The 20,863-nt window shown below is 48.4% G+C and overlaps 1 protein-coding gene across 1 annotated transcript in view; it reads right to left on the reverse strand.

Moving 5' to 3' along the window:
* Window positions 1–20,863, reverse strand: part of ZC3H3 (zinc finger CCCH-type containing 3) — a 161,414-nt gene that overhangs the window by 87,041 nt on the left and 53,510 nt on the right. The window contains exon 4 of the mRNA XM_064154441.1: window positions 7,183–7,324. Coding sequence (XP_064010511.1) covers window positions 7,183–7,324 — 142 coding nt within the window. The remainder of the gene's footprint in view (window positions 1–7,182; window positions 7,325–20,863) is intronic.

Genomic DNA, 20,863 nt, shown 5'->3' on the forward strand with positions numbered 1-20,863 from the left:
CCATAATCATAGAATCACAGAATCCTAAGACCACAGTCAATTATGACTTCACAAATCACAGACCACAGTGATCTATTGTCTCTAGAATCATTAAGGTTAGAAAAGATCTCCAAGGTCATCAAGTCCAACTGTAAAATCAGAGTGTGTCATAGAATCACAGAATCCTAAGATCACAGTGATTTATGATCTCACAAGTCACAGCCCACAGTGATTTATTATCTCTAGAATCATAGAATCATTAAAGTTGGAACAGATCTCCAAGGCTATCAAACCAACCATCAACCCACCACCACCATGCCCACTAAACCATGTCCCTAAGCACCATGTCTACATGTTTTTAGAACACCTCCATCACAGAATCACTGAATGACAGAACCAAAGAATCACGGAAACATAGAAGCAAAGAATAATGGAACCATGGAATTGTTCTGGTTGGAGAAGACCTCCAAGACCATCATGTCCAACCATCAACCCAACATGCCCACTAAATCATGTCTCAGAGTGCTATGTCTTGGCCATATACACCTTTGCCCTGGAGAAGTGGCATATTACACAATCACAGAATGCTAGGGGTTGGAAGTGACCTCCAGAGATCATCAAGTCCAAATCCCCCTGCCAAGGCAAGTTCACCTTGAGAAGGTCACACAGAAACATGTCCAGGCAGGGTTTAAATGACTCCAGAGACAGAGACTCCACCACACTCACACCCACCACTGTGGTTTGAGAACCACATTGTTTCTCAACCAGCATCACCCAAACCCCTGAAGGTTTTGCAGGGGAAAAAGGTGGTGAGGACCAAAAATCAAGCCCAGGAGGCTCATTTCCATCTTAGGCCATATCAACGTGCTGGAGGCCAAAGAAGAGAAGAAAAGAAGAACAAAACAAAAGTAAAGCACACAGGAGTATCCTCTGCTGACAAACCTTTTCTACTGAGCTGGCATTTCTCTGACAAATGTTGTATTTTCTGGTTCTTTACTTATTTATAGTGCTGGAGGGGTAGGATTGTCCCTCAAGAGGCACCACAAAGTTCTGTGGTTTGGGGCTTTTTTGAAGGAAATATCTGAGCTTCTCCATTGGTGCCAGACAATTATTTGCAGACAGGTTACTTTTAAATGCCTGCATCAGTGTTTTTAGAAGAAAACTCTTCAAAGTGGGTCACTGTTTGAACTCATCCCCATCAAGGGGCTCTCAACACAACATTAGCTGCGGCACAGAAGTCTCTCTGCTCCCAGAAACGTTGTCTTAAAGTGGCTTTGTTTCTCCATGAGAGGTGTCACCTGCAGGCATTGGTGCATCCTTCTTCTCCCAGACAACACTACAGATAGACCTTGGAGTCCTGGTAGACATGAAGTTCTCCCTGGGACCATAAAACGCTCTTGTGGACAAGAAGGCTAATGGTCTCCTGCGGTGCATGAAGGAGAGTGCGGCCAGCAGGTCAAGGGAGTTCTCCTCTCCCTTTACTCTCCCTTAGTGAGGCCACATCTATTGTGTCTAGTTTTGGTCTCCCCAGTTCAAGAGGGAAAGGGAACGACCAGAGAGTGTCCAGTGGAGGCTATGAGGCTGATGAAGAGACTGGACTGTCTGAGGCTGAGACCTGGGGCTGTTTAGCCTGGAGAAATCTGAGAGGGGACCTGATCAATGCTTATGAAGATCTGAAAGATAAGTATCAAGTAGGAGCACCTAAGGCAGGTCACACAGGAAAAAATTCAGATGCATCACAAAAGTGTCTAGAGAAGGAGACTCCAAAACCTCTCTGGGTGGTCTGGTCCAGTGCTCCTCACAGTAAAGGTATTTGCTCACGTTGAGGTGGAACTTGCTGAGTCTTAGTTTGTATTCATTGCCCTCAATCTATCACAGTGCACTAATGAAAGGAGACCAGGCCACCTAATACCCAGCCCTTTAGACTACACATTAGGAAAAATGTATTGCCTGCAGGAGGGGTCAGGCATTGGAACAGGTTGCCCAGAGAGGTGGTGGAGTCTCCATCCCTGGAGGTGTTCAAGAAACCTATGGACCTGAGACTTACCCACAAAGATGATGAAGGGAATGGAACACCTCCCTTTCTGTGTGGTTCTGTGATTAGGGACATGGTTTAAAGGCCACAGTGGTGGTGGGTTGACTGTTGGACTCAATGACCTTGGAGGTCTTTTCCAACAGAAATAATTCTATGATTCTATGAATCCAGGGCTCCACCACCGTTACAGTAAAGAAGATTTTCCTCGTGTTGAGGTTTGCATCCATTGCCACTCATCCTATCACAGGGCACCACTGAAAAGAGCCTGGGCCCTGCCCTTCTTCTTGACACTCACTCATCCCAACTTCTCCATGACCTCTCCCAGCAGTGAGAAGCTGCCTGAGGAGAGGACACCCCCACGACAAGTTCTAAAGCGATGACCAACCACCAAGTCAAGAGGAGCAACCAAAATAGAAGGCAAAGCAAATCACAGCTCGCCTGAGCCACACTCTGGCAAAAGCAGAGAGGGAGAGATAAGGGGGAGGAGAGAAAAGAGGAGAATCAATAAATCTTCAGCTCATTCACAATGATCTGGAGCTCTTATTAAGTAAATTAATTTAAGTTAATTTAACTCGATCATGACTCCCGATCACAGTGATTTAGTGAGGGGGAAATTGCATTAGGAAAGGCCACCCTCACTAGATAGAAGAAGGGAAGAAAATTAGATCCACTTAGCAAGGTGAATTAATATGGAAATAGCAGGTGTAAATTTCACCTTATCAAGAGAGGCAAAATTATCTTCATAAATTTGGGAGGAACAGCCCCCAAGCTGCTTATAAATCTATTTAAAACAAAAATATTGCCCCAAAAAAGGGGGAAGAAAAATTAATTTCAAATATACTCCCACTTAGAGCCTCCCAAGAAAAGCCAGCAGCGGGGTGAAGTTTAATGTAACCTGGCAAGAAAGAAGAGAAGTAAACTCTTCACCACAGGACTGGCAACTCCAGACCTCCACTGTCACTCTCTACCCAAAGCCACATCCCTCTTCATCTTAGCTGATGATCTGGGGGAGTTTGTCAGCAGTGAAGGAAACTTTCTGTTCACCTCAGTGAAGCTTCTTGATTGACAGTCACTCAATAAGAGAGGAGAGATCTCAACCTGCTGCCCACACTCTTCTTGATACACCACAAGGGTTCATAGCTGGCTCATGGTCATCCTGTTGTTCACTTGGATTCATAGACTCATTAAACAGTTTGGGCTGGAAAGGACCTTAAAGATCATCTAGTTCCAACCTCTCTGCCATGGGCAGGGACACCTTCCACTAGACCAGGTTGCTCAAGGCCTCATCCAAGCTAGCCTTGAATGCCTCCAAGGAGAGAGCATCCACAATTTCTCTGGGCAGCCTGGTCCCAAGCTCTGTTTCCCCAGAGCTGTTCTCCAACAGACTAGCCCCCAACCTGTACTGATCCATGGGGTTGTTCTTCCCCAGATGCCAGGACTTTACACATGCACACTGATGAGGGAAAGCTGGAGTTAGTTGCACATCAGCAACTGGAGCTTTATGAGCGACCAGAACCAGAGTCAGCACTACCCCAACACAGCAGGAGAGAAAACAGGAGATTAAAAAGCCACCAGAAACAAATCTTCATTTGCAGGGTGCTGTAATTAGCAGCAGCAAATGAGGAACCTCTAAGAAGACAAACAATGGAAGATTTTCCTGTAACCCATTTGAGCCATCACAATGCAAAAGTCACTCTGTGAAAAAATTAACAATAATCTTGTTTTAAAAGCTGCTTTGGGGGCCACATAGGAATCAGAATTAATGGTTTGATGCTATAAGCTTTCTAGAGGACGGAATTGAGTGCACCCTCACTAAGTTTGCAGATGACACTAAATTGCCTGGGAGCGTTGACCTGCTTGAGAGTAGGAAGGCTCTGCAAAGGGATCTGGCCAGGCTGGACTGAGGGGCTGAGGTCAGTGGGCTGAGGGTCAACAAGGCCAAGTGTTGGGTACTGCACTCGGGTCACAACGACGCCATGAAGGCTCCAGGCTGGAGGCAGAGTGGCTGGAGACTGCCCAGTGGAAAAGGACAGCCAGCTGAACATCAGCCAGAGCGTGCCCAGGTGGACAAGAAGGCCACCAACATCCTGGCCTGGATCGGCAATGTGACGAGAGAAGTGATTGTGCCCCTGTACTGGGGACCCTGGTGAGGGCACACCTCAAATGATGGGTCCAGTTTCGGGTCTCTCACTCCAAGAAGGATATTGGAGGGCTGGAGCAGGTGCAGAGAAGGGCAGCAAAGCTGCTGCTGAAGGGTCTGGAAAACAGGTCTGGTGAGGAGTAAGTGAGGGCCCTGGGGTTGTTCAGCCTGGAGGAGGCTGAGGAGAGATCTCACTGGTCTCTACAAATCTCTGAAAAGAGACTGGAGCCCGATGGTGCCTTCTCCCAAGGTACAAGTGATAGAAAGAGAGAAAATGGCCTGAAATTCTACCAGAGCAGATTTGGGTTGGACATTAGGAAAAATTTCTCTCCTGAAAGAGCAGCCAGGCATTGGAACAGGTTGACCAGGGAGTTAGTGAAGTCACCGTCCCTGGAAGGGTTCAGAAACATGTGGACATGGCACTTTGAGACCTGCCTTAATGGCCATGGTGGTGTTAGGTTGAATATTGGACTCAATGATCTTAAAAGTCTCTTCCAAATGAAATAATTCTCTCTTTCTATTGTAGCAGTGAGCAGCCAAAAGCACTGATGGGCAGGGAAGATGCAGAAACATCTCGAGTCAGTGAAAACATAGGATGAAGGAGCAAAACAACAGAGGATAGGATTTGTTTGTGATGAGGGAGACACAAGAGACTGTCCCCAAGAATGAGCAAATGGAAGTGGCACCTAAGAGCAGAGCAGTAACTGGACTGGAGGAGGCAAACAAACTGCTTTTGGAAGGGAGTAAAAGGGGATGTGTGGATCTGAGGACATGATGTATATGTGGGAAGATACTAAAGGCAAAAGTAGAAGGTGGTGAAAAAGGAGAAGGTGGGAAAGGTTAAGACTGACCACAAAAAATGTGAGTGGAAATCAGACACTAACCCAAAAGGATCCAACAGTCTCCACAGGAGAAGCAGCTCTCTGAAACTGAGGCTGGTGCAGAACATGAGATGGGGAGTTTCTCAACCAAGACAAAATAAGAGCCTGAATTTGCTATTTTAAAACATGGCTTGAAAATAAACATCTCTTTTAAATCTCTCTGTTCACCTGCTGCTTGGACTCATCACCATGAAGACTTTCCAAAACCTTTGGACACCAACATCTGTGAAACTCAAAGCCAAAATTCACTTAGGACAGGGAAGAAAAAAACAGGCAGAGGTAGGCTATAAAAACAATCATCACAAACTTAGTCTTTCCACAGCACCCACCACCAAAGCCACCAAGACTCAGGGCATTGCTAGAGAAAATAACCTTTGGAAGAAATCACCTGAAGCAAGGCACCATGGGAGGAGCTGATGGTGGGGACAGTCCTGCAGCATCCCCCAGCTCCTCAGGGTTCCTAAGATGGAATGAATGAAGCAATGACCAAGCCCAGAGTGGAGCAGACCAGGCTTCTCCTTGCCCAAAATATTGCCTGGGACAGTGGAAGCCAGCGTTTGAGGGGGAGAAGTCATTCTCAACGTAAGAATAGCCAAAATCTGGGTTATAAACAAACCCATCAGTTCTAACATCCCTTTTTTGAGAGTATCAATTACCCTAACCAGCTTTCTGCTAATCAACAAGTTCCAGGCTTCATCATGGCCAGGATCAGGGAATCATGAAATGGTTTTGGTTAGAAGAGATCTTAAAGAGCATCTAGTCCAACCCCCCTGCCATGGGCAAGGACAGCAGTCTGCTCAGAGCCCCAGACAATCTGACCTGGAATGGTTCCACAACTGCTCTGGACAGCCTGGGCCACAGTCTCACCACCCTCATGGTGAAGAATTTCTTCCTGATATCTGTTCTAAATCTCCCTCTGTTAGTGTCAGACCACCAGTCCTTGTCCTTTCACCTCATCAAGAGTCCCTCCTCAAGTTCCCTGTAGCTCCCTTTAACTAGTGCAAGGCCACAAGAAGTCTCCATGGAGCCTTCTCTTCTCCAGGCTAAGCAAACTCAACTCTCTCAGTCTGGCCTCACAGCAGAGGGCTTTCAGCCCTCACAGCATTTTTGTAGCCTCCTCTAGCTTGAGCCACTTCAACAGGTTCACATCTCACCTGTACTGAGGACTCCAAAGCTGAACCCAGCACTGCAGGTGGGGGCTCTAAAATAACATCTCCACCAGCCAAGGTGGCTGAAATACAGACACCAGCACAGCTGATTTAGGAAGACTCAAACTCAAAGCTATGGCACCATCCATTGGTGACACCTTCAGGCAGGTGCTGGCACACCTACAGGGCCAGGCTGATGTTCCACTCATCCAGATAACCCAGATAATCCCCCACCTCCTGTTGTAGGTTTGGGGCATCTACCTTCAAGACCTTTCCAAAAAGCTCCTCCAGAGCACCAAGGTGCACAATGAGGTCATAAAGCAGAGGGAAAGCCTGGCCTCACCAACAGCTTGACCTCTAGTACCTGAAGGCCTGGAAGGGACTGTTCACTAAGGCTTCTTGTGATAGAACCAAGAGCAATGGATTTGACTTGGAAGAGGGGAGATTTTCACTGGACATTAGGAAGGAAATTCCTCACAGTAAGGGTAGTGAGACACTGAAACAGGCTGCCAGGGGGGTACTGGATGCCCTCTCCCTAGAGGTGTTCAAGGCCAGGATGAACAAGGTCTTTAGCAACCTGGCCTAGTGGAAAGTGTCCCTACCAATGCCAGGGGGGTTGGAAATAGGTGATCTTCAAGGCCCCTTCCAACTGAACCTGTTCTATGAACCTATGAATCTCTAATTAAGAATCCACCTCTGCCTCTACAACACCGAGTTTCCTCAGGTCTGCTGGAGTCCTGTGTGGGATTATTCATCTTTACAGCTTCATGGAGACAACTCATTCAACCAGGGAATAAATATGAAGCCCCCAGCTGCAGTAAGCTCTTGGCTGCCTCGGGTTAACATGATTACTAACAGGATTTTACACTTTAAGTCAATAAACCCTGAGCAGAAGAAGCTAAACAAAGAGCAAAATTAAGCAAGGCGCAGGGAGCCAACGTGGGAGCTCCCTCAGCTCCTGCCTCCCCACCAGCTGGAGTGGAGGGATGGAAGAGTTACCTGGGCGTCACGGGGCGCCTCGTCTTCCAGTTGGGAATGGGACTGCTGAAGGATGAAGAGCCTGGAGACACCACGTTCTTCTTCACTATCCTGTAGCGTGTCTTTATCACCTTGGGGCTCCTGATGAAGTTCAGGTTGGCTCCTAGGAGAAAGCAAGTGGGAAAAAAAGAGCTTGAATAGGACCCTGGAAGTGTTTGTGGACACCCTGAAGGCATTCAAGGCCAGGCTGGACGAGGGCTTGAGCAATTCGGACTAGCAGAGGGTGTCCCTGCCAGTGCCAGGTGGCTGGAATTAGATGATCTTTAAGGTCCCTTCTGACACCAACCATTGTATGAATCTATGAGTAAGAAGGGATCTCTGCAGTGTAGGTCCTACATCCAACTCCTTAGCACCTGCAAAAGGGGTAAAAAATCCACTGGGGTGCATCAGGCTCCTCTTCATGTTTAGGTGGAACCTCCTGGGTTCCAGATTGTGCCTGTTGTTCCACGTCCTGTCACTGGGCACCACTGAAAAGAGTCTGGGCTCTGCCTCTTGCCCCCACCCTTTAGCTCTTGCTGAGCATTGAGCAGATCCCCTCTCAGGCTGCTCTTCTCCAGGCTCAACAGCTCCAGGGCTTTCAGCCTTTCCTCCTCACTGAGGTGCTCCAGGCGCCTCAGCATCTTCCCAACCTCCAGTGGACTCTCTCCAGTAGCACCCTGTCTCTCTTGAACTGGGGAGCCCAGAACTGGAGCTAGGAGTCCAGATGTGGCCTAACTAGAGCAGAGGGGGAAGAATGATTTGGATCACATGTTGACATTGTGATTCCAGGCAATGTGCTCTTGGTAACTCTGCTTTAGTACAGGAGTGGGACTGGATGATCTCTAGAGGTCCTTTCCATCCACTGCCATGCTGGGATTCTGGGATTCTATCACCGGTAGCTTCAGTTTCAAACACAGAATATTTTCCTTCTGCATTCCCAAGTAAGCTAGTGTCTAGTGCTGGGTCCAAAAGGATCCAGCAGCAGGAATTTCCACTCACAAACTCAGCTAGATAATTACCACTTCTGATGGGGTAGGGGGGAGGAGAAAAACAGCTTCTACCACAACACATAAATCACTGGAATTGTTCTTAATGAAGATGATGATCACAGGGCTCCGTGATACTGCACAGTAAGACAAATGATCACCAAGCAGGGAGCCTCTGAAGAGATCCACAGCCTTTACCAGCACCTCTATAGCCTGGAGAGATAGAAAGCCTTCAGGCACCTCTGCAGCCCCAAGCAGACTCCTGACATCACACAAACAATCCCTCTTATATTACTGCAATCAAAACTGGATGGTGCACCCATAAACCCAGCAGCACCCAGTGAGCACCTCTAAATCCAGCAGCACCCAGTGAGCACCTCTAAATCCAGTAGTGCCCAGTGAGAACCTCTAAAGCCAGCAGTGCCCAGTGAGAACCTCTAAAGCCAGCAGTGCCCAGTCAGCCCCCGTAAACCAAGCAGTGCTGCAAAGTAGGTGTGGCTTAAGTCAACTGCACTCACTCTCCCTGGAGGTGTTGAAGGCCAGGCTGGACAGGACCTTGAGCAAGCTGATCTGATGCAAGATGTCCCTGTCCATGGCAAGAGGGTTGGAACTAGACACTCTTCACAGGTCCCTTCCAACCTAAACTATTCTAGATTCTGTGATTCTGTGCAATGCTAAACGCTGAACAAACTGAAAGAGCTTCTGGAGATTCGGAATTGAGTCCTATCATTTCTCAGTCTGTCCCTAGCTTTCCTCTATCTCCCTTTACATGTCGAAATGCCACCAGAAGCCTCCTCTTCTCCAGGATCAACAACCCCAACTCTCTCGGTCTCACAGCAGGGTGGTTCCAGCTCTCACATCATCTTTGTGACCTCCTCTGGCCCCATTCCTACAGATCACAGAATCACAGAAGGGTAGGGGTTGGTAGTGACCTCTGAAGATCGAGTCCATGTCACAGCATGCACCGCATCACAGACTCACACAATTGTTTCAGATGGAAAAGCTCTGTAAGATCATCAAGTCCAGCTATCAACCTAACACCACCATGGCCATTAAACCATGTCCCAGAGTGTCATGTCCACGCATTTCTTGAACACCTCCAGGGATGGGACCTCCACCACCTCCCTGGGCAGTCTGTTCCAATGCCTGACAACTCTTTCAGGAAAGAAATATTTCCTAGTATTCAGACTAAACCTTCCCTGGAATAAGTTTGGGCCATTTCCTCTTGTTCAATCACCTGATACTAAAGAGAAGAGACCCAAAGCAGCTCTTTCCCACCAGGAACGGAGTAAGATCCACAACCTCACATCCTCCCCCAACAGCACCAAGCAGGAGTTGACCCTTTCCCTCTGCCGCTCCATCCTCACACAATTATTAAGCTGGGAATTCACTGACTACATAATGAACACGATTATTTTTTTGCCCTCACCCAAGCTCTAGCTGCCACTAATCAACCCAGAACCTCATCAAACTCCTACTTGACAACATCTCCCCCGCCCTGCTTCGCTCTCACACAAGACATCGAGGTCCCAAATTATTGTGGATTGTTGATGTGTGTCCCCCTCCTTTCCTTACCCAAACAAGCTGGCACCTGGTAAACTCTATTCCCCAGTGGTAATTGGATGGTGTATTCTTCTGAAAGCCTGGGAGATGTGGGGGCTCCTGCATTAACCACCTCCTGAAAGCGTTTCTGCAAAGAGCTGGCAGCTTTCTATTATGACTTTGCTAGCTGAGGGGTTTTGTGTAGCTAATCATGTTATTTAGATAGGAAGGTTGGTTTAATTCCCTTCATTACAGCCTCCCAAGGTTGTAATTTTTGTTGGGTTGGTTGTTTTTTTTTTTTTCCCCTCCCTCTCCTCTCCTCATGATGTATTCCCTGTGGCACATTTCACTCAACTCAAACACTTTGCTGCTTTTATTACAAACAATACCCTGGCGTTCCCCCCCCCGCCCCGTTATCAGCCTGCCGCACACACGCCGAGCTCCTCGCCGAGATCCAGAGGTCACTTCTAATGACTAATCGATCTCATTAGCTTTCCTAATTAAAAACTTTACTACTGCAATGGAAGACAAACTGCAACACGCACACACACCAAAAAAAAAAGTAAACCCAACCCCACACCAACCCCAAACTGCTGCCATCATCTCCAAACGGGGATATGAGCTCCATCTATCAGCCTGCGCCCAGCGCCACGCGGGGAATGCTGCTGAGCTTGGAGCTTTCACACACCGCCACTGAATCACCTGGTTGGAAAGGACCAGAAGATCTTACAATTGTTTGGGTGGGAAAAGGCCTCTAAGATCGTTGAGTCCAACAATAAGCTAACATCTCCCTACATGCAACTCCTAGACCATGTCATAGATTCATGGAATCACAGAATTGTTTGGGTGGGAAAAGCCCTCTAAGATCACCAAGCCCAACCATCGACCTAACACCACCACAGCCATTAAAACATGGCCCAAAATGCCAAACACCTCCAAGGATGGGGACACCACCACTGCCCTGTGACCCTTTAGGGGAAGAAATCATTCCTCATGCTCAACCTAAACCTCCTGTGGCACAATTTGTGGCTGGTTCTTCTTGTCCTGTAGCTTATTCCTTAGGTGAAGAGACAAATCCCCACCTGGCTCCAATCTCTTTTCAGGGATTTGGAAAGAGCCAGAAGGTCTCCTTTCAGCCTCCTTTTCTCCAGCCTGAACAATGCCAGCAGATCCTTACAAGACTTGTGTTCAAGATCCCCCACCAGCTTCATTGCCCTTCTCTGGACATGTTCCAGCACCTCAATGTCCTTCCTGTAGTGAGGGGCATCAGGATCTGCTCACATCCATAATGCTTATGGGAAAATTCTGGTGTGAACTCTAATGCTGGCCTTGGGATGGGTGATTTGCTACCAAAACCTCTTGCCACAACACTCCAAGCACTGGGATTTGGGTCCCAGCAGCAGACAGAGCCTTTAGGACCAGAGCTGAAGGCAACATGGTTATGAGCATCCTTATTTCTGCTCTTATCTTGCTGTGACAAGTACCCAATAATAGACCTCCTGGAGAGGGTGAAGCAGGGAGAACAAAACCTCCTGGGAACATACCTCTGGACTCAGTGTGTCCCTGGGTGGCCAAGAAGGCCACCAGCATCCCAGCTTGGATCAGCAAGAGTGCAGCCAGCAGTACTAGGGCAGGGATTATCTCCCTGGACTGGGCACTGGTGAGACCACATCTCCAATGCTGGGTTCAGTTTTGAGCTAAGGACTATCAACAGATGAGCAGAAGATGCCACCAGCATGTTGAAACTCCTGATAGAGTCTCTGATAGTAGTAGAGATTTAACAAGCACTCAAAAGCCAAAGTATCTCCAAGCAGAACTGAATACTCTGCTGATGGCTGTTTTGAAAGCAAAACACTTCCCAATGTGAAGATGAATCCCACCAACACCCCCAAGATGGGATTTGCTCCAGGCCTGGCAGCAACAATCCTGCAACCCCCATCATTATGTGTGCCTTAGCTCCCAGCACAAAGCTGCCTCTTATCTGCTCCCCAGAGTCAACCCAAACTGCACCTGCAGGAAAATCACTCAGAGGTGATGAGGAATAGCACAAAGAAAGTCATCTCTGGCCAGAGCTCACTCAGATGCCAGCTTACCTTGATGTCCCAGCACACCCAGAGCTGAGGAGAATCCCTGTTTGTGAGCATGCTTCCAACACATGTTGGGAATCAGAGAATCATGGAACAGTTTGGGTTGGAAGGGACCTTCAAAAGTCACCATCACCCCTGCAGTCAGCAGGAAAATCTGCAACTAGAGAAGGTTGCTCAGAACCCCAGACAACCTGCCCTGGAATGGTTCCAGGGATAGGACATCTACCACCCCTCTGGGCAACCTGGGTCAGGGTCTTGCCATGTTCACAGTGAAGAACTTCTTCCTTCTCTCCAGTCTTTAACTCCCTCTTTTAGTTTCAAACCATCACCCCTTGTTCTGTCACAGCAGACCATGTTCAAAAGTCCCTCCCCAGCTTTCCTGTAGCCCCCTTTAAGTCCTGAAAGGCCACAAGAAGGCTTCCTAGAGCTTGCTCCAGACTGAACAGCCCCAACTCTCTCAGCCTGGCCTCACAGTAGAGGGCTTCCAGCCCTCCCATCATTGTTGTGCCCTCTCTTGCCCCACTTAAACAGGTCCATGTCTCTGCTGTGCTGAGGACTCAAGAGTTGGTCCCAGTAATGCAGGTGGGGTCTCCAGAGCTGAATAGAGGGGCAGAATCCCCTCCCTTCACCTACTGGCTAGAAGTCTCTTCCAACCCCATCATGCTGGGATTCTGTAATCCCAGACCTCAACAGAGTAAACCTCATCCCCCAGTAAAGTTCCATCCCAACTCCTACAGCCAAAATCACCCAGTTTTGATGTTTCCCGTGGCAGCAGGAGCCACCTGCAAGATCTTTGCCCTCAGGCAGGTGGCTCTGATGCATTTTATTCCGGCTACCAACTCGGGCAAGTCCCTGGAGTTAACAAAAATGTTTGGGCTGAGCATGATGCCATCAGGGATGCGGTGTGGAAGCAGACACCAGCATTACAGGATGATCATCCCCCAGCACATTCAATCTGTTCCCACAGCATGGCACAGCAAGAGGTTAATGATATTGCTGCTGGAAGCAGCTTCCAAAAGGACCATCCTTGAGTTGAAGAGGAGAATTTAATTTTCCACACTCATTCCCTTCCGAGCTCTTTGAAGAGCAGCAGCTATTTACACCAGCATGGAAACGATGGTTTATGATCATCAACTGCTGCTTAATAGCAAATAAATCCAATTGATCAAAAGTCTTCTACCTGTGACCTCCGCTGAAGCTGCTGGAATATTTACTGAGGACAACAGAAGCTCTGGATTTGGAGTTTTCAAGGGTTCCAAACCCAAGGTAACATTTGCTTAGATGCTTTGAGCTGGAAGCATCTGGGAATTAAAGCAAATCAGCTCAGCTAATTCCTTTCTGTGGCACAGATGATGAGATAACCCCTCATGGACCATGCACCATGCAGTGGCACTTGGTGGAGACCAACTGTGAGGAACCACACATTTGAGCAAGCAAAGGTATTAAAATGACAGAATCATGGAATCACAGAATCCTTTCTCTTGGAAAAGACCTCTAAGATCATCAAGTTCAAATATCAAACCAACACTACCACGGCCACTAAACCATGTCCCCAGGTTCTGTGTCCACAGGTTTCTTGTGATCCTACGCAACCTGCTGTGGGTGACCCTGCTTTAGCATGGGGGTGGGACCGGGTGATCTCCAGACGTCCCTTCCAATCCCCACCACTCTAGTATTATCTAACCACCCCAGGAGCAGAGGAGCCTGCTAAGGATGGGGAGACACCACGTTTATCCAGCTCTCCACTGGCACCAGCAAGAGGTGGTCACGCTCCATGTGCTAAGCACACTTTTCCAGCTAAAGACCCTCAATAGGTCTCTGGAGCTTTGGCCCTTGTTCAAACACAACCCTTATTATTATAACAGAAGAGGGCGGTGGGCTTTCTTTTGTCTTCCCCCCCTCGCTTCCATCCACGAATGATTATTAATGTTCTTCCAGGAGCTGGGTCCATTTCTCTAAATGAGAGCAGGATGGCAGGAGGAAGGCTGATAAATGTCCTCCTCCCCCCACCGGCCTCGCGGCGGGAGCTGCCAGGGGTTCTGGTTCTAACAAGCTGCAGATGGAAGACGACTGGAATAACAAAGTATGAATTTTTATGAGTCTAATAAATCACTCCACTTTTCCTGCTCTTCATCGTTTGCAGCACTTCAGACACAACGAGGAGGAGAAGAAAAAAAACACACCCCTTCTAATCAAAGGGGTTCAGGGATCTCCTGTTAACGTCTCATGGTGCTGGTGGCACGGAGAGAGGTGGCTCCGCGGCAGGAAGCGGGCTGGAAGTCAATTTGCATTTGGGTATTAGACTCATAGATTCACAGAATGGTTTGGGTTGGAAGGGACCTCGAAGATCATCTACACGATGTACATGCCTCTCAGAGTACTGCGTCCAGTGATGGTGCCCCCAGCATAAGAAGGACACTGAATTGCTGGAGCAAGTCCAGAGGACAGCCAAGAAGATGATCAGAAGGTTGGAGCACTCCCTGTAGGTGTTCAAGGCCGGGTTGGATAAGGCCTTGAGCAACCTGGTCTAGTGGAGGGGGTTCCTGCCAATGCTGGGGTGTTGGAACTAGATGATCTCTAAGGTGCCTGCCAGCTCAAACCATTCTATGAATCCAGTTCCACCCCCCTGCCATGGATTTAGGATTGACTTCGTTCTTACTAATCATTTAACAAGGAGGAATTGGGAACCTCAACTCAAGAAGATCATGACAACAAAAACCTCCATCCCACCATGCCAAAGGTAAGTTTCCATCCAACCATGCCAACAGCTACCTCTATCCCACCATGCTGATGGTAAGCTTCTGTCCCACCATCCAAGTACAAATTTCCATTCCACCATGCCAAGGGAAAGCTTCCATTCAACCATGCTGATGACAAGCTCCATCCCACCACAACTTCAAAGCACACAGAATCACAGAGTGGTAGGGATGGAAGAAACATCTGGCAATCATTGAGTCCAACCTCCTCTGCCAAGGCAGCTTCACCTGGAGAGGATCACACAAAGCAGCAACTTCCCAAGCCTTGATGCTTCAACTCAAGTCATTCTATGATCATAGAATGGCTTAGGTTGGAAGAGACCTCAAATCTCACCAATACAAACCTTCATGTCATGGGCTGGAACACCTCTCAGCTACACTTGCATGCTCAAGACCCTATCCAGCCTGGCTTTGAATACCTCCAAGGAGGAGGCATCCACAACTTCTCTGGGCAAGGGTAACCTATTCCAGAGTCTCACCACCCTTGTACTGAAGAACTTCTTCCTAAGATCCAGTCCAAACCTACAGTCCCTCAGCTTCAAACCACTTCCCCTTGTCCTGTCACTAGGAAAAGTCCCTTCAGGTACTGAAATGCAGCTCTGAGGTCCCTCTACAGTGTTCTGTTCTTCAGTCTGAATACACTCAGCTCTCCCAGCCTACCCTTGTAGAGGTGCTCCAGTCCTTGTACCCTCTTTGTGGCCCTCCTCTGGACTGGCTCCAACAGCTCTGTGTCCTTCTTATGAACTGGATGCACGTTCAAGGTGAGGTCTCACAGGAGCAGAATGAAGCATGACTCCACAATTCACAAGGAACAAAGAGCAACTCAGGAGGGTAACCTGTTGTTTCCATCATCTTCATCCTGTTCCAGCCTTTAATCCATTCACTCTGGGTGTTTTTTCTCACCCAGCTTTTCATTTGCTTCACCAGCAGAGCCCTGAATCAAGGAGGGAATCCATCTTTGACAAACATTTACCGATTATCAAATCACAACTGCAGCCTCAGACAGGGGCCATAAGTCACCTGAAGCAGCCGTCCGTGTTGTGGAGGCTGAAGAGTTTGGGCAGCTCCTCCATGACAAATCACTCCTGTCAGGGCCGCGTGTTCCCCGGCGCTCCCAACCCGTGTTCTCCGTTGTTCCACGCTACCTTGGTGGTTAATGACAACACTGTCAAGACTAAGACGAAGCCTCTCGCGCTGCCGACTGTCAAAGGCCTATTAGAGGGAAGATTGAGACCCTCCTCTTCTGAAACTCACTCAAGCAACACAACCCGCCAGGTTTTATAATTATGGTAGGGGAGCCATCGATCGCCTGCTGACACCCAACCTAGCCCTACCAAATGGGAGTAGTTTGCTGCCTGACACTTTCTATAGATTATTGGGGGGGGAGGGTGTCAGGGAGTGGGTTTTTTCTTCTCCCACCCACCCCTCCCCCACCACCTCTTCTCCGTTGCTCCACAAAGCCTAGAGTCATTAAGTTCTTTTGGTTCAAAAGACCTCTATGATCACTGACTCCAATCATTGACCCAACACCAGCATGGTCATTAAACCATGTGCCAAACTGCCATCTCTATGTGCTTCTTGAACATGTCAAGGAATGAAGACTCCACCACCTCCCTGGACAGCCTGTTCCAATGCCCAACCAGGCCTGACATATTCAGGAATAGAATCATTAAGTTCCGAAAAGATCTCCAAGATCATCGACTCCAACATCACCGTGGCCACTAAACCACATCCCAGAGTGACATGTCTACACATTTTTTGAACATATACAGGGATGGAGACTCCACCACCTCCCTGGGTAGCCTGTTCCAATACCTGACCACTCTTTCAGGAAAGAAACTTCTCCTAGTGTCCAATCTAAGCCTCTCTCAGCGCAACTTGAGGGGCAAGGAGGAAGAAGATCACTGTTGCTTTAAATGTCCTAATTTGCTTGGAGCAGCGACATGATCCATTAAAGTTGCTATAAATAAGAATTTTCACAGCCTAAGCTAAGCAGGAGCATCAGAGCATGTGGCTGATTTGCTTGGATTGCCCATCTGGGTGATACAGGCGGGTGAGTTTGGCACCCATCCACCTCTTTCACTTCCCCAGAGACCCCAAAGAGGAAGCCATCTGTGCTCAAAGAGAAGAGACCCCCTGGCATTCTACTGACAGGCAGCTCTGGATGCTCAGTGTGGGGCTAGATGGCACCAAAAGGCACCAAAACTCTACCTTATCATCCCAACCCATGATCAGAGCTGCAGGAACTGACACCAGTAGGTCCCAATGAGCCAAACCCACTCTTCTGCAACAGAGACGAAATCTTCTGATGAATCTGATTCAAATAAGTGACCCTTTTTGGAGATAAGAGCAGTGATAGAAAGCTCAAAGCATGGAAATATGATGATCAGACCTTCACTTGGACTAAGTCCACGTGGGACTTAAGGTCATCTATGGTACTGAAAACATAAGAGAGGATTACAAGGACGCTTCCATTGGCTACTTAGATGGCTGAAGCAAACCATTTCTCATTGGAAATCTGAAATGAAGACTACTCCAAGATGAGACTCTGCATCAATCTTTATTCAAAGCCCTTCCAGCCTTGAGCATGAAGGCACAAAGATGACCCCACACCATCTTTTTAGACAAGAGGAGATCTTTGGACTTGGTGGCTTCTTAACTCATGAAGTCAACAACAGAGACATCACAGTAAGGAAAGCTCCAAGTCACTCAGTTCCAATTAATGTTGCTGTACCCGATGTTGTTACTAAAGAAGGGAGCAAAATGGAGGATGGTTTCCACTTATGGGCACAAATGCATGTTGGTGCCTGATGCGTCTGAGATCTTGTCCCTGTCCTCCAGCTTAGAGACCTCCATGGTCAGGTTTCCATCCCTACAGACCAGAGAAGTCATCCTGGTCTCGCTGACACCACACCAGCATTGTCTTCTGGAACTTCTTCTAGGGATCTTCTCATTGGTGAAGAATAGCTAAAAAGCAGGTGTCAAGAGGCTGGGGCCAGGCTCTTGTCAGCAGTGCCACTGACAGGACAAGGGGCACTGGGCACAAACCAGAATCCATGAGGTTCGAGCTGAACATCAGGAGAAAATTCTTGACTTTGAGGGCAACAAAGCCCTGGAGCAGGCTGCCCAGAGAGATTGTAGAGTCTCCTTCCCTGGAGAGATTCCAAACCCACCTGAACACTGTGATCCTGGGCAACCTGCTGTAGGTGTCCCTACTTTAGCAGGGGGGTTGAACTGGATGATCTCCAAAAGCTCCTTCCAACCCCCACCAGGCTGGGATTTTGGGATTCTGAGACACCAAAGCTCTGGATTCTGCCTTCAATAAAGCTTTGATTTTCTAAACCCTGAGTGACAGGCAAGCTGAGCAACGCCCTCGGGTTCACCCATGGATGTCAGCGTGGGAGAGGGAGAGAAGAACAAGACATCTCCCTTCTCCTGCCTCCACGTTTGACAAGCCCTCCCAGCCAGGGGTGCTAATATTTGATACATTTTCATTTCCCACCCGAGGCTGTCAGGTAATCTTTTTATTGACAGCTCTACAGGGCTTTTTCTGTCGTCTCAGGGAAAAGGACACGTGCTCCTGCTCGTTAGCAAACCAAAGACAGATTCTGGATGGGGAAACAGCTTCTAGCCACCTCCTCCTACAAATAAATCCTCTGGGTATGGGTCTTGAGTAACTCCAGACATCGCAGAATCAATCACAGAATGGCTTAGGTTGGAAGGGACCTTAGAAATAACCTACACCAACCTCCATGCCATGGGCAGGGATGCCTCTCAACTACACCTGGGTGCTTAAAGCCTCAAACACTGCCAGGGAGGGGGCATCCACAACCTCTCTGGGCAACCTATTCCAGACTCTCATCATCTTTGTACTGAAGAACATCTTCCTAAGATCCATTCTAACCCTGCCCTCCCTCAGCTTCAAACCATCCGCCCTTGTCCGTTCTCCAAACACCCTTAGGGATAGTCCCCCTCCACCCTTCCTGTAGGATCCCTTCAGGTATTGGAAAGCAGCTCTAAAGTCCCCCTGGAGTTTTCTCTTCTCCAGGCTGAACAAGCCCAGCTCCCACAGCCTATCCTCATAGCAGAGGTGCTCCAGCCCTTAGATCATCTTTGTGGCCCTTCTCTGGACTCACTCTAACCATTCTATGTCCTTCTTACGATGGTGATGCCAGAGCTGGGCAGGGTATTCAAGACAGTGTCTCAAAAGAGCAGAGCAAAGGAGAAGAATCTCCTTTCTCGAGTTGCTGGCACCATCACAGACATGGAAGCCTGGTCCATCACACAACACCCTTGGAAACTTCCCCAGCACAAAGCCACAGCTGAAAGCAGGGTGAGATGTGGGTCTCCTCTCATCACCCTGTGCTTCCACCTCTCTTAGGGGGATAATTTTACAGTGACTAGAACTCAAATGCCAGGAGATGTTTCTGTGGCTGAAGCATGACCACATCATAACTAATAATACACACCAGAGTCACAGCTCACTGGTGGTTCCCAAACTACCATGTGAGGCCATTGGATTGAGCTCACAGCCATGCAAGGAGTCCCACCAACCCTCATCCTTGAGCAAAGCACTTGTCTGTGAAGGATGAGGAGCTCCTGTCCTGACCCAGGACAGCTGCTACCACCAGATTTTGATAATGGAGGGAAGATGAACCTGGAGTGGAGGACAACCAGCTTTATCCTCCCACTTCTCCATTAAAGGATGAGATAGGAGAAGGGCAGGAGCATGGACAACATTCAGTTTCCCCCAGAAGCAAGACAGACAGGAAGATGACATCAGACTTTTTCCAGCGGTGTCCAGTGACAGGACAAAGGATAACAGGCACAAACTTGAACACAAGAAGGTCCATCTAAACATGAGGAGGAGCTTCTTTGTTTTAGGAGTGAGGGAGCGCTACAACAGGCTACCCAGAGACATTCAAAACCCACCTGGACATGTTCCTGTGGGATGTTCTTTAGGTGAACCTGCCTTGGCAGGAGGGTTGCAGTCAGTGATCTCCAGAGGTCCCTTCCAACCTCTACCATTCCAAACCACAAACAAGCACAACTGCTTCTCAAGAGGGACAGAACCTCTTTGCACCCTGCACCAGTCAAAAACTCAACATTCTACACTAAAAGGAGCAAAGCCTCTGCACAAGCCCAAAGAGCTGGGTGAAGGCAAGTCCTGCTAAGCCAAATACCTATCCTCCCACGGCTTCCATAGGTATGAGCTGGGCTCCATCCTGGTTCCAAGCCCCTCTGCCGCCCTCAGAGGCAGTCCAGCAGGCACTCAACCAAGTGGTAGCCCCTGTCCCAACATACCCAGCTCCACCATAGAATCAGATTATAGAATGGTTTGGGATGGAAGGAACCTTAAAGACCATCTAGTTCCAACCCCCCCGCCACAGACAGGACCTCTCACTAGACCAGGCCTTGTCCAACCTGTTCTTGAACACTTCCAGGCCTTGGTGAAGAACCCCATTGCCAATTGCAAGAGGAAGAACTATCACAAAGGGAAAACAAAGGATTTCCAAAGGGCAGTGATGTTCTCACCACACTATCAGTGTCCCGCTGCAGAGGGGAAGCAGGTCAAGAAACACTGACCCAATTTAGAGGGACAGGTCAAATAGTTCCTCTTTCACAGAATCAGAGAATTGTTTCAGTTGGAAAAGATCTCCAAGGTCACTGAGTTCAACTGCCAATCTGACACCACCAGCACCATTAAACCATGTCCCAGAGCGCTACGTCCACACATTTCTTGAACACCTCCAGGGATGGTGACTCCACCACCTCCCTGGGCAACATACTCCAACCTTCTGTGTTGGTTGAATTGATAAATGAAGATCATGGAAGCTGGAGGACTCTTCCCTTAAAGCTCTCCTTTCCCTGCTATTTCATTACCGCGCTTGGGGAAAGGTCACATGGAGAGAGGCCCAAGGTGTCAGCTTCCCAGTAAGATGAACATTTGATCCAGCAAAAGAAATTAAAGCAGGGCCAGAAATACCACCAATAACAGTGCCAGTGAGAAAAAACCTGCAAGAACCTGACATAAACCTGCCAGGTCTCCTTTCCATCATTAGATACCATCTGCAAACCTCTGCCTTTGACAATTATTTACCAGAGGAAGGTCAAGGAGGACCTTGCACCACCCAACCTCCATATTAAAGGTAGCAGAACCAGCCTGTCTGTAGCTTTAGAGGAGACAACTGCCTCCTCAGCGCAGTTTGGAGCAGCAAGGTTTGTGGAGCTACCAGACCTTGTTCAGTGGTGAGGCTGACAGCATGGGACATGGTGAGATAATGATGGTGAG

This window comes from Pogoniulus pusillus, chromosome 14, assembly GCF_015220805.1.
Source record: "Pogoniulus pusillus isolate bPogPus1 chromosome 14, bPogPus1.pri, whole genome shotgun sequence".
NCBI classification, from domain to species: Eukaryota; Metazoa; Chordata; class Aves; order Piciformes; family Lybiidae; genus Pogoniulus; species Pogoniulus pusillus.